At 42.2% G+C, this 14843-nt stretch overlaps 1 protein-coding gene across 1 annotated transcript; it reads left to right on the top strand.

Moving 5' to 3' along the window:
* Positions 1–2657: 2657 nt before the first annotated feature.
* On the top strand, positions 2658–13071 carry slc25a25a (solute carrier family 25 member 25a). Its single transcript, XM_061980449.2, has 10 exons — positions 2658–3121; positions 4700–4826; positions 6100–6187; positions 6256–6367; positions 7479–7637; positions 9133–9285; positions 9358–9465; positions 9553–9720; positions 12091–12235; positions 12304–13071. The coding sequence occupies exons 1-10, from the start codon at positions 2960–2962 to the stop codon at positions 12486–12488; spliced, it is 1407 nt and encodes a 468-aa protein (XP_061836433.1). The 5' UTR covers positions 2658–2959; the 3' UTR covers positions 12489–13071.
* Positions 13072–14843: the final 1772 nt, after the last annotated feature.

The raw sequence follows: 14843 nt of genomic DNA, 5'->3' as shown, positions 1-14843 counted from the left end.
AGCATGCAAACAGGTGTCATTAGTCAAGTAACAAAATATTTGACACTGAGATATGTACCTGTGGAATTAGCTAAACAAGCTAGCATGCTGAAATGCTAACAGCAACATGTGTCAAGTACCAAAATATGACTGAGGTGTATACTTAACCTATCTTTTTTTTAAGCTAATTTGTAAATATACACCTCAGTCATATTTTGGTACTTGACACATGCTGCTGTTAGCATTTTAGCATGCTAGCTTGTGTAGCTAATTCAACAGGTATATATATATATATCTCTCAGTGTCAAATATTTTGTTACTTGACGAATGACACCTGTTAGCATGCTAACGTTAATAACCTAGCTTTTTTAAGCTAATTTGTATTAACGTTAGCATGCTAACAGGTGTCATTCGTCAAATAACAAAATATTTGACACTGAGCTATATACGTTTTGAATTAGCTAAACAATCTAATATGCTAAAATGCTAACAGCAACATGTGTCAAGTACCAAAATAGGACTAATGTGTGTACCTACAAATTAGCGTTAAAAAAAAAATCTAGCATATTAACGTTAGCATGCTAACAGGTGTCATTTGTGAAGTAACAAAATATTTAACACTGAGCTAATTCAAGTACCCCCTAATCAGAGCAAAGCATTTTTGGTTGAAAAAAAGAGATAAAGAAGTAAAATACAGCACTATGTCATCAGTTTCTGATTTATTAAATTGTATAACAGTGCAAAATATTTCTCATTTGTAGTGGTCTTTCTTGAACTATTTGGAAAAATATATATAAAATAACTAAAAACTTGTTGAAAAATAAACAAGTGATTCAATTATAAATAAAGATTTCTACACATAGAAGTAATCATCAACTTAAAGTGCCCTCTTTGGGGATTGTAATAGAGATCCATCTGGATTCAGGAACTTAATTCTAAACATTTCTTCACAAAAAAAGAAATCTTTAACATCAATATTTATGGAACATGTCTACAAAAAATCTAGCTGTCAACACTGAATATTGCATTGTTGCATTTCTTTTCACACTTCTTTTTGACAGACAATTTAGTGAGGGTCAAACCATCATGGCATGGGGGAAACTCTGGCTTTATGGTAATGAATGGAATAGCCTACTTGATTTGATGTTCAGTTTATGAACTTACATTACATTGCATACCCCCAGGGTACCATTTGAGAACCACTGCTTTACAGCATGGTACACCTTGCACAGCTCCGCAGCGGTTATCTTGTCATCCAGGGGCGACGAAACTTCACGAAAAAAATGTCCTCATTGAAGAGGTACCTGCCGCACGTTTATTACTTTTATGTTTATCCGCGCACCCGCATGCCGTTCAATTGCAGCTTTCCCCTGACTACTTACGTCGACATCACATCGACAAAGTGTGCAGAAGCCATGGAATGAGTCTCGACTGCTTTTCGTTATAAATTCGTTCTCTTTTATCCATTCAGAATTAAACGAGGTCTTGCGTTTTGGCATGATGCTAACTTTCTGTCAATGTCATGCCGCAACAGCACATGCATGGACCCTTGTTTACTTTTTTAACCAATGATAAGCAGATTTGTATCCGACACAGCTCTTAGCCAATCATTTAATACGTTACTGCGTTGGGGGCATTTTTTACGGTCTTTGATTGGCTATCGCGCTGCAGCCCAGCAAAGATGAAAAAACTCCGCTCTTCAAGCCTAGTGCCTCAAAAAGGAGGACAAATACGTGTCCAGCTTGAAGCTGCGCTGGGCGCCGGACAGGGCATTAAAAATCCGGACTGTCCGGCCTAAATCCGGACACCTGGTCACCCTACTATATATGTTTTGAATTAGCTAAACAAGCTAGCATGCTAAAATGCTAACAGCAACATGTGTCAAGTACCAAAATAGGACTAATGTGTGTACCTACAAATTAGCGTTAAAAAAAAAAATCTAGCATATTAACGTTAACATGCTAACAGGTGTCATTTGTCAAGTAACAAAATATTTAACACTGAGCTATATACCTGTTGAATTAGCTACACGAGCTAGCATGCTAAAATGCCAACAGCAACATGTGTCAAGTACCAAAATATGACTGAGGTGTATACTTACAAATTAGCTTAAAAAAAAGCTAGCTTATTGACGTTAGCATGCTAACAGGTGTCATTCGTCAAGTAACAAAATATTTGACACTGAGCTATATATGTTTTGAATTAGCTAAACAAGCTAGCATGCTAAAATGCTATCAGCAACATGTGTCAAGTACCAAAATATGACTAATGTGTATACTTACAAATTAGCAACAACAAAAAAAAAGCTAGCATATTATCGTTGGCATGTTAACAGGTGTCATTTGTCAAGTAACAAAATATTTGACACTGACATATATACCTGTTGAATTAGCTAAACAAGCTAGCATGCTAAAATGCTAACAGCAACAGCGAAATAATCACATTAATAAATGATTAAGTAATTCAGTATTGACATAATTCATGATTGAATAATTAAATGTACTTTTACATGAAATGAATGAACAGTTTAATAACACATGTACGTAGTTAACTGCTTAATAGCACATTTAAGTAATTTTTTTAAAGATGTTTGAGGCGTTCATTAGTATTCACTTTTTAGAGGCTTGTACCGCCAGCAGCCGCACTCTGACGGCGTTTGAATGAAAGGAGGCGTCTGATTGGTTCATCCCCGACACGTTGGACGGCAGCGATCATCTGATTGGTTCACGCCAAACGCGCGGGTGAGGCGGGACAAAGCCGTTCCCGTCAATGAGCGGGCTTTCCTATTGGCCAGTAGTAAAAAGGTGGCGAAACTAACCAGTGACGTGCCAGTATTCCTGGAAGGGGCGTGGCCTGAGACATTCTTTACAAGCCGGCTTCTGGTGAACAGCCGGCATTTCATTCTTCCGGCAGTAAGAGCTGCCGCCTCCACTATTTATATATTTATTCCACTTTTTTGAGACCCCCCTCGGAACCGAACATGCTCGCCCTGTGCCTTTACGTGCCGGTGTCCAACTCCGACCCGGTGGAAGTGGAATACTTCGAGTCGAACGGACTCCCTTCCGAGCTCAATTCGCTCTTTAACCAGCTGAGCGTCTTCCTGCCGTCCCAGGAGTTCTCCACATACCAAAGATGGCGAAAGGTAAGAAAAAAACCATTTAAGTTACATTCTATCATCCTCACCGGGACTTAATGCACACTTTGGTGTATTTTTGCTGCTTTATATTTACAATTCCGCGTAGTTTACCGTCGCCGGCACCGCGAGCCTAGCTTAGCATGAAGCCTTACGACGAGGCCGCACTTGCTTCCCGGCCACCGGTTGCCACGAGAGCGTGAAATCGTCCCGAATGCTCACTTTTGACGTGAACGTGGTGGCCTTTTCTTGCAATGAAAACACGCAAAGTCTAACAAGATAATTGCCCTCATTGCAACATTTAGTACATCTGGGCGTTTTTTCACACAACCTGAGAGATAAGTCACCGAACTTCTCATTATGACTCAACTGTGACGTCACTAATTGTGTGAATGCTCTAAATCTACTCCTTCCACATTTTTCAGTCGCAAAAAACAAAGTTGTTTTTTGAACTGGAAATGATTCCCGGTTTTACCCAAATTCCAGGAATTCCGTAATACCGAATCTCAATTCAACATGTGACTACCGGTACTTCAACATTTCTCGACCGTTTTAGAAAAATTCCAACACCAACCATTTCAACTCATTCAGACCATTTAAGTTTTTTACCATTAAAAAAAATTACGCTTTTCCCGAAATTCCCAATTTTTTTGAATGGGACATTCTTCAATGTTCCCCAATTCCCACATTTTTCATCTGATTCAAACTGTTCCATCTTGAAAATATTAGAATAGAATAAAATGGACTTTATTGTCATTATATTTGCATATAGTGAGATTAAGGACTCCAATTTAAGGTGTGGTAGTGGGAACAAATGTGAGATAAAAATTAATTAAACAAGAGGTAATAAAGATAAAACTAAGAATTGATAAAACTAAGAATTGAAGTAAACAGACTACTATCCAATAAAAATAATAAGCAATCCTGTACAATATACAAAACACTATACAAATACAAAATACTGCCCAATATACAGAAAATATTCAGCCTGTTCAGGAATTGTGTGCTCTACTTCAACAATGCTAAAAGAAATACTCCAGGATTTCAGTTCAACTTCAGCATTGGAGCATTCACACGCAATTCCTTCAGGAATTGGCTCTTCAAGTTCAAGTTGACTCCTTTTTAAAAAAATGGCATTCAATTGATTGAATAATGCAGAAGGCTGCTAACTGCGACACAAATGTTCTTTTTTTTTTTTTACATGCATTTAAATAATAAACTATAGTTTTGGGAGGCTTCATGCGTGCAAGGTAAGGTATCCAATGACTAAAACTGCCAGCGACCTGGTCTTGATTTAGTCCGGGAGGCCTCATTTCAGACGGGATTATAAGTGTTGGCAGGCCACTGAGGCTTTGAGGTCAAAGATAGACCAGGTCGCCCTGGAGAACTGGACGTCAAGTAGATCAGGCGCTTGGCAATTAGGTCACGCTGGCCTGCGTTGACTTTAAAAGGACAAACCGATATTTTTTTGGCTTGCATGCAAAAAGTCTTGCCGCAGAAATGCAGTCTGCACTCCGTCTCCACGGCATTACATAACCATAAGACAATGCAGCTTTTTTACCATCATGTGTCACTCATGTCTTGCAGAAAACCTTGAACAGGGAGCCGGACCAGTCTGACGGCCAGCTGGATTTTGAGGAGTTTGTGCACTACCTGCAAGATTATGAGAAGGACTTGAAGCTGGTGGTCAAGAGTCTGGACAAGAAGAATGCAGGTGAGGGTTTTTTTTTCTGCATCGTCCCTGCTCGGCGTACGAAAATATACGGTAATTAATATGAGATACAGTAGTACCTCAACTTACAAGCTCATAACTCAAAACACTCGTCAATTTAAATGAGTTTGTAGCCCATCTAAAAGAGCACAATTTCAGCAAGTAATGCTTTTTTTTTTTTTTTTTTTTTTAATTCATTGAATGGATTTTGAGAAAATTCAGACCTTATCATATATTTTCAATTGGCAACAAAAAAGACAAGCACTTCAAGATATTTATTGAAGTGCATTTTTCTTTTTCTTTGTTTACCTATTTCGGATAAATACATTATTAACCTTCCACCACATTAATGAAGAAAATATATATTATGATGTAAATAACATTGTCATATGCTCACAATTTTGTCTTTACAGACAATTGTATGCTTTTGACTGTATTTAACCACTCTGCAGTCGGACATTGGCCTTAAAATTGTTTCAAGTTGCATTCAAAATCATTGCATTAGTTTTGCTGACGTCTTAAAAAAACTAAACTCTTAAAAAAGAAATATTGTTTGAAAAGCATGTGTTCCAAATTACAGTTTTATGAAGTAATATTGTGCAGCATTTACATTTTAAAGAGCTTTTTTTTTTTAAGGGGTTTACTATGGGCTGCTTCTGCGTCACGTAACAATAGGAACTGTTGTGTTGCACGCGGACGTATTTGAGTGGCAGACCGCGGGTCAGAGTCGGCGACAAGTTGCCTGCGTATTAAAGATGACGCTCGATTGTCCGGTTTGTGCAGTCAGGACGAGACCGGATGAACAGAAACATGTCTAACCTGGCGGCAGCATCTCCATATTTTCATGGATAAATGTCCATTGTCTGGACGTTTTTTTATTCATAACCTTGTGGCTTGCCAGAATTTGTATTCCTGTTGTAGGAGCACTTGCATTCAGAGGAGAGGAGTTACACTACCGTGTTTAGGTAGCAGTTTCACAAATTATTAACACATTTTGTTGTTTTTGTCCTGCCCAGAAACTCAGGCACTTATCTTGTTGCCTTATTTGAATTAATCAAATGTTTGGGTGGCTATTAAACAAAACCATTTTTCTTTTGTGTAATTTAAACATTTATCGGGGCTGTTTATGGAAGAATGTAGTTACTCGTAGAGCTGGCACCCGATAAACAAGTATTCATTTTGAATCGATTCGGAGTCGAGTCGCGTGTTGCCCAAAGATTCACAGCCCCGATGCGACCAGTCATGCTAACTCTGGTTTCTCTGCCCTTTCCCAAAGGCCGAGTGGACACCAAGGAGTTCATCCAGTCCCTGCAGGACATTGGCGTCCACATATCACCTCATCTGGCAGAAAAAGCCCTCAAGAGGTAACAAAATAGAATTACTATGACTTTAGTTTGCAGTAGAAGGCTGAATGTGTCACTTTTTGTACCAGCATGGACAAGAACGGCATCATGACCATTAGCAGCAAAGAATGGAGCAAGTACAGCCTGGTGGAGGAGACTGAGAGCATTCCTGAGATCATCTTGTACTGGAAACACTCCACGGTGAGTCAAACAGACTTTTGTCACATGGCCTGTTGGGAGCCAAAGTTCACCTTCCTGTCGCAGATAATCAGGCCAGTTAGGAGCTGGACTCCTTCCCTAAAAGGATCCTGCGTGCGTCAGCGCATAAGCTGAGGTGTCAGGACAGGATTATGTGTGCCGGTTATGTAAGTTTGTCAAAGTCTGACCATGGCATTATAGCCCCCTGACGGGTTACTCCCCAGGGGGCGCCAACAAGCACATGAGATGGGTTTATTACAGGGGTGGCCACACTTTTTCTGCAGGCAAGCTACTTTTCAATTGGCCAATTGGTGGGGATCTGCCTCATTCATATATATTTTATATTTATTAATGAAAGAGTGGTTTTTGTTAACAAGTTAAAGGTTTTTAATGATAATACAAGTATGTTTAACATTCCTTCCTTTCATGAAGACAAGAATATACAGTAGTGATGATAACATCCACATTTTCAATTGGAGGAGACAAAAAAGTCCTCCTTTCTGTCAAACCACATGAAAGTGGTTGCTTTTTGCCATCTTATTTGTCCAGCTTTCATACTCCTTTTTATACACTTTACAAAAAAATACATTGCCTCCAAACTCCGTAGCTTGCTAGCTTGTGCACGCCAGCTTTCGGAGACTCTTATTTTGTTAGCGCAGGCAGGGTGAAGCAGCGCTGTAATTGTGAAGACAGGAACTGTGCAGTCGGTCTTTAGAGTTTTGGCGCTAGAGTCTGTTGAAATAAAAATAGTTTCACGCCTTCCTGTCGGTCATTTTTTCTTAATAATGATCTGGCAGCAGCCAGCGTCATCTCACAAGACCCTCGGGGGCCGTGAATGTCAATCAAGTGACGAAAGTGATGTCTTGGGGAAGATTGCTAATTTTTAGGTCTTTTTTTCTTTTAATGCCTGGCTGGCGATCGACTGACACACCCTCCACCATCGACCGCTAGCTCGCCATCGACATAATGGGCACCCCTGCTTTATTTGAATTAAAACCTTTATTGGCACCTCATGAGATTAAAACATAGATTCATAAACAAATGTATGCAGCATCAAAGTCCACAAAAACCTCAAAATAACGGTACTAATGAGATTGTTGGGTCTTCTGTGCAGATTTTTGACGTGGGCGAGAACCTGATGGTTCCAGATGAGTTCACCAAGCAGGAGAAGCAGAGCGGGATGTGGTGGAGGCACCTGGTGGCGGGGGGCGGCGCCGGAGCCGTGTCCAGGACGTGCACAGCCCCGCTGGACCGGATCAAAGTCATGATGCAGGTGAGGAGGTTGTTGACTGAATGGCCTCGTACCCAGAGTCCTGAGAAGTGGGGCGTCTTATCTGGGCCAACGCTATCATGTGCCCTCCCTCGGGTGATAAGAACGTCCTGGTCCCACTGAACTCTGAGTCTTTCATAACGGCGACAATTAATGCAGAACACGTCAGACATTGCTCAAGTGAGCAGCGAGCAGGTTAATGTGTAAGAGCCCAGCGGTCAAAGTCAAGGGACACACACACACCGTTTGTCGCGACCTGCGTCATTGTCCGTGTCAGTGGCCTCCATTTGTCTCATGTGTTCAACTTTGCCAGTGATCTTGTCGTGAAATGAACTGACTGGCGTTGGCCTCATAGTTCTGTTGCCATGACGACAGCGTTTAGTAGTTTGTCACATTTTGCACATCAGCAATCAATCGGCTAATTCGATTGATTTGATTTTATATTCTGTGGCCCCGATTAATCTTTTTGAGTGCGACCACCGTATTTTTTCGGTGTGTAGGCAACACCCACTAAATTTTTAGAAGGAAATGTTTCCAAATATTAGCCGCACCCACTAAATTTTGGAAGGAAATAATGTTTCCAAATATTATAAGTTGCAGACATATACATTGTCAGATGAGTTATTTACACAAATGTTTTACCTTAATTGTTTCCAAACAGTGTCTGTGAAACACAGGTCATGGTCATGGACCCGCTAGCTGTGCAATCTAGCTCTCTAATCAGCTAAATAGACTCCATAACTCCATGGTGACGTTTTGGTGAATTTACTGAGGAGTTTGTGAAACTGAAAGCGTACAAAAAAAATGGCATTGTAAGTTAAAAATACTAACAGACGCACATATTAGCTAATGCTAACGACGCTAGCTTGACGCAATGTTGTTGTTCTAAAGTGCAACGACAATAAAAATCCTATTCTATAATTGGATTGTGATAATGGCAAAAACCACAATGTTTTTGTTCAATTTTAAGGCACTAATACAGCATCAACCACATAAGAAACTCATTTGGCGAGTAACCTTTTTGACCAAAAGAGAAATACAAGATCAATGATTGATCTTTGGAATTGAAACGGTCTTTGTCCTATGCTCTGGGAAGATGGGGGTTGTGGTGTAAGAAGAACCAAGAGCTGGGGGTTGTAAAAATGTCATATCTTAAGACCAAAAACAAGTCAATGCAGTGGCAAGAAGCAATACAGCATAAACCACATGTGGACTGTTACCTGGACTTAAATTGTTCTAAGAATAGAATAGAAAGTACTTTATTGATCTGGGGGAAATTCAGCACCACAGTTCACTCACAATAGACAATAATAATTATAAATAATATAAATATATTCTACATATACTCTACATTTAAGTGCAGACAAGGAATATATTAGACAAGAGCTTACTAAAATATTGATTAGGCTATGAAGTGTTTTAACAATTATTGGAACAAGCTGATGGATGAGCAAAAACTGAATGCAGCCATGGTCACATCCAACCTCTTCTGTCTCAGGTGTACGGCTCCAGAACCAACAACATGTGTATCATGAGCGGCATGATGCAGATGATCAAGGAGGGCGGCGTGCGGTCACTGTGGCGAGGCAACGGCGTCAATGTCATCAAAATCGCTCCCGAGTCGGCCCTCAAGTTCATGGCCTACGAGCAGGTACGTAAAGCCCGCTTGGCGCGCGTGCCATGAGAACGCCGCCCTGCTAACGTTCCTCCCTGTTTCGTGCAGATCAAGCGTCTGATCGGCGGCGACAAGACCTCGCTCAGCATCCTGGAGCGCTTCGTGGCCGGCTCTATGGCCGGCGTCATCGCCCAGAGCTCCATCTACCCCATGGAGGTCAGTGCCGTCTCCATCCCTCCCCCCCCAAAAACCCCCTTCCACTGCGCCTTCGCCGCCTATAAACCCGCTCTTGTTTCACACCAGGTGCTGAAGACCCGTCTGGCCCTGAGGACCACGGGTCAGTACGCCGGCATCTCCGACTGCGCAAAGCAGATCTTCAGGCGGGAGGGACTGTCGGCGTTCTACAAAGGATACGTTCCCAACATGCTGGGCATCATCCCTTACGCCGGCATCGACCTGGCCGTCTACGAGGTGAGCGCTTGTTCTTCCTCTCAAACCTCCCGCTTGTGGCTCACCGGTAACAAATGAAGTCAGCCATGTTACCGCTCGCTACGGAACGGCCCGAGGGTCAAAACGGATGCGTTGGAACTCATAGTTGGCGCGTTATATATATATATATATACCGTATTTTCCGCACTATAAGGCGCACCGGATTATTAGCCGCACCTTCAATGAATTACATATTTCATAACTTTGTCCACCAATAAGCCGCCCCGGATTATAAGCCGCGCCTACGCTGCGCTAAAGGGAATGTCAAAAAAACAGTCAGATAGTTCAGTCAAACTTTAATAATATATTGAAAACCAGCGTTCTAACAACTCTGTCCCAAAATGTACGCAAATGTGCAATCACAAACATAGTAAAATTCAAAATGGTGTAGAGCAATAGCAACATAATGTTGCTCGAACGTTAATGTCACAACACACAAAATAAACATAGCGCTCACCTTCTGAAGTTATTCTTCATTCGTAAATCCTTCGCCTTCGGTGTCCGAAGTGAAAAGTTGGGCAAATGTGAGATCCAAAATGGACGGTTCCGTCTCGTCGAAGTCATCGGAGTCAGTGTCACTGTTATCCAGCAGTTCTGTGAATCCTGCCTTCCGGAAAGCTCGGACCACAGTTGTGACCGAAATATCTGCCCAGGCATTTACGATCCACTGGCAAATGTTGGCGTATGTCGTCCGGCGCTGTCTGCCCGTCTTAGTGAAGGTGTGTTCGCCTTCGGAGCTGTGTGAAAAAAGCCACCCGGCCTCTTCGCGTAAACTTCCCTTAACCACTCGCTCATCTTTTCTTCATCCATCCATCCCTTCGAGTTAGCTTTTATGATGACGCCGGCTGGAAAGGTCTCTTTTGGCAAGGTCTTCCTTTTGAATATCACCATGGGTGGAAGTTAGCATGGCAAGCTAGAACCACAGTGAAGGATGACTTCTCATTCCCTGTGGTGCGAATATTCACCGTACGTGCTCCCGTTCCACAGTGCGGTTCACAGGAATATCAGTTGCTGTGAAATACGGTAGTAATCCGTGTGCGGATGGAGAGATTGCGTCTTTTTATGAACCGGATCCTTGTCGCTTAGTAGGAGCCATTTTGTGGTCTTTACAGATGTAAACAGGAAATGAAACGTACGGTGATATCCGCGCGTTTTTTCTTCTTCTTCCGGGGGCGGGTGGTTGCTTACAGTAGAAGAAGAAGCGCTTCCTGTTCTATGGGGGCGGGTGCTTTCCTTGGCGGTTGCTTGCGTAGAAGAAGAAGCGCTTCCTGTTCTACCGGGAAAAAAGATGGCGGCTGTTTACCGAAGTTGCGAGATCGAAACTTTATGAAAATGAATCGTAATAAAGCGCACCGGGTTATAAGGCGCACTGTCAGCTTTTGAGAAAAATTGTGGTTTTTAGGTGCGCCTTATAGTGCGGAAAATACGGTAATTGGATATATGTGCCAAATATGGAGAGTTTTGCACGTAGCCCTTCATGCATTGTAAAGGATTGAAACGGGTGTACCGTATTTTCCGCACTATAAGGCGGATTATAAGGCGCACCTTCAATGAATGGCCTATTTTAAAACTTTGATCATATATAAGGCGCACCGCATTATAAGGCGCATAGAATAGACGCTACAGTAGAGGCTGGGGTTACGTTATGCATCCATTAGATGGAGCTGCGCTAAAGAGAATGTCAACAAAACAAATAGTGATTGTACTGACACTTCTACTTGCTGCTCTCTGTTCAACAACTCACTGTTCGAGTTTGTCCTCCAACTGTAGCCATCTCGCTTTGTTCCCTCTGAAACTCTGTTTAGTCTTCTTTACTTGGCGCAGGTCATCATGTTGCTTCCTCCACTTCCGCACCATTGATTAGTTAGTGTTAAATTCTCTCGCTGCTGCTCTAGTCCCGTGTTCTACTGCGTGACTGATCGCCTTAAGTTTAAACTCTGCGTCGTAAGCGTGTCCCTTAATAGGAGCCATTTTTGGGTCTTTACATGAAGTTTAGGTCACGCAACTACGGTAAGCAGCCGCCAACTTCATTTTCCCCCGTAGACTAAGCGCTGCTTCTTCTTCTACGGTAAGCAGCCGTAGAAGGGGAAAATTAAGTCTGCGTAGTTACTGTAGTTGCGAGACCTGTTGTGGCTCAATATTGGTTCATATATAAGGTGCACTGTCAGCTTTTGAGGAAATTTTAGGTTTTTAGGTGCGCCTTATAGTGCGGAAAATATTAAGTGAAGCTGGAGGCACCCGGCGGGCCCTAGTTTGGACACCCCTGCAGTGGCCCAGTCTCAGAGTTATTTCACAGTGTTCATCAGATTAAAATCCTTAATGACGGTTTGACCGTGTGTCTTCTCCCCTCAGACCTTGAAAAACCGCTACCTGCAGCAGTACGGAGCCACCGACCCCGGCGTCCTGGTGCTGCTGGCCTGCGGCACCGTGTCCAGCACCTGCGGCCAGCTGGCCAGTTACCCGCTGGCCCTGGTCCGAACCCGCATGCAAGCACACGGTGAGTTCTTCTTGTCTTTTGCGCGAGAACGAGCAGAGTAAGACCTCCTCCCTTTTTCTCCCACGCAGCGGCCTATGGCAACGCCCAGCAGGTGACCATGACGGCTCTCTTCAAGCAAATCCTGCAGACCGAGGGCCCGTTGGGCCTCTACAGGGGCCTGGCCCCCAACTTTCTTAAAGTCATTCCGGCAGTCAGCATCAGCTACGTGGTCTACGAGCGCATCAAGACACACCTTGGGGTCACCTCGCGCTGAAACCAGACCCTCCCTGCCAGGTTTCGTGCCAGAGAATCCCAAAGGGGCCTCGTGGCCCCTGCGGGGGCTCGTGATGGATCTCATTCTGTGAATGTCAGCTGATGAAATGCGAGAAAGGACGCGGGGGGTCAGGAATGCCAAGATGGAGGACGCGGGAGCGCTGCTATATCTTACGGTTCGAATGTGACGCAACTCAGGGACCAAAAGTCGGCGCTCCTTGGAAGGACGCTAAAGTGTTTTTTGCACATGTGACTGCTCCCTCGCCACTATTTATTTCCTTCCTGTATTTATTGCTTTTATCGAGGAGGGGATAAATGTCAAATGTGGCCTTGACTCACGTGGTTCTCCAAGAGCGTTCACCTCAGGGTACATCGTGGTGGAAGTCTCGGGAGAATTAACTTTTTTTTTTTGCCCCCCCACACATACGTTGAGAAACAATGGTTTGGAAAAAGGAACGAGCAACACGTTGCACTTTAATCTTTGCTGGATGATGTCCCAGCAGACTAGGTGTTAAAGAGTCTTCTTTTGTAAAGAAAAGTATTTTATGACTTATTTTCATGCAAATAAATGCAAATCCTCAGTCTGTTCGAGTCCTGCTAGTTGTGACTTTTTTCGAATCTTTTGCTCTTGCGCCCCCTCTAGGATGAAGCTATAAATCAGGTTGTCATACCTACGGCCTGCGGGCTTTGACGCTCGCAAGTATGGGAGAATTGACCGGGCAGGCTTTGTACCACAGCAATTTTTAAATGTAATCAGAATGAACTTTTCTGGAAAAATATGCCAGAGCAGACTAATTTCACAGCAGAGGAAAAGGCACTACCGCTCCTTTTCTTCTCCCTCGGTCTGCTGCTTTCTTGTCAGAACCTCTTTTGCCGACGTTGATGTAAGTGGTTATTGTAGCAATATGATTGCGGAAGTTAAGGATTTTTGTGATTTCTGATCGTTTGTGAAGGCACCAGTGGGACTTCTGTGTGCATGTTGGCAAAGCAGCGCATACAGAGGACGGCAGCTTGTTTAGGCTTGTTAATAAATATAAACTGCTGTTTTAATTGTGTCCACTGGATGTCACCGTAGCAATTCTGTTAGGCAAGCAAACGTTTTATACCGGGGCCAAGCGAGAGGTACGCAGTAAAGGGATTGTGGCTCCTCCTAGACCCGCATGAAACTTAAAACCTGCTGTATTGTGTTCTGCTTTGAACACATCATCATTTTGCACCCTCGTTGCCCCAAAATGTCTGTCAAACACGAGAAAAGTGAACTTAACCTGTTTGATTAGTTTTTTATCTCCGTTTCTTACGGTATGTTGAGTTAGCTCTGGATTGATACTTAGAAGAGTTTACATGTGTTTTGTTCAATCCCAGAAAGACTGCGACTTCAAGTTTAATCCTGGCTTTGTAGATACACTGAGACAAAGTCTAAGCTCATTGTGTTTTTGAAACTGCACCAATTTCCTCAGAATTTTCAACAAACTTGAGGTGTTTTGTCTGGAGGACTATTTGTGATTTGTATGTTTTCATAATGTGCTTTTTTTTTTTTTTTTGGCCAAAGGAAAACAACCTGGAATTGTCTTTATTTTTAATTTATCATGCCATGATTTTACCACTCGGGAATAGATCTTCCTCCATGCGGCCCTTGAGCTAAAAATGTCTGACACCCCTGCTATAAATAGTAGAGGTGTGGGGAAAAAATCGATTTGAATTCAAATCGCGATTCTGACGTTGTGCGATTCAGTATCGATTCTCATTTTTCAAAAATCGATATATTTTTTTTTCATATTTGTTTAAATTATTTATTTTTATTTTTTTATTAATCAATCCAACAAAACAATACACAGCAATACCATAACAATGCAATCCAATTCCAAAACCAAACCCGACCCAGCAACACTCTGCAATAAACAGAGCAATTGAGAGGAGACACAAACACGACACAGAACAATCCAAAAGTAGTGAAACAAAAATGAATATTATCAACAACAGTATCAATATTAGTTACAATTTCAACATAGCAGTGATTAAAGATCCCTCATTGACATCATTCGACATTTATAATTAAAAATTAAAAAAAAGAATAGTGTCACAGTGGCTTACACTTGCATCGCATCTCATAAGCTTGACAACACACTGTGTCCAATATTTTCACAAAGGTAAAATAAGTCATATTTTTCGTTCATTTAATAGTTGAAACAAATTTACATTATTGCAGTCAGTTGATAAAATATTGTCCTTTACAATTATAAAAGCTTTTTACAAAAATCTACCACTCTGCTTGCATGTCAGCAGACTGGGGTAGATCCTGCTGAAATCCTATATATTGAATGAATAGAGAATCGTTTTGAATCGGAAAAATATTGTT

Source organism: Nerophis lumbriciformis, linkage group LG20, assembly GCF_033978685.3.
Source record: "Nerophis lumbriciformis linkage group LG20, RoL_Nlum_v2.1, whole genome shotgun sequence".
In the NCBI taxonomy this organism is placed as follows: domain Eukaryota; kingdom Metazoa; phylum Chordata; class Actinopteri; order Syngnathiformes; family Syngnathidae; genus Nerophis; species Nerophis lumbriciformis.
This window is presented reverse-complemented; position numbering and strand designations above follow the sequence as displayed.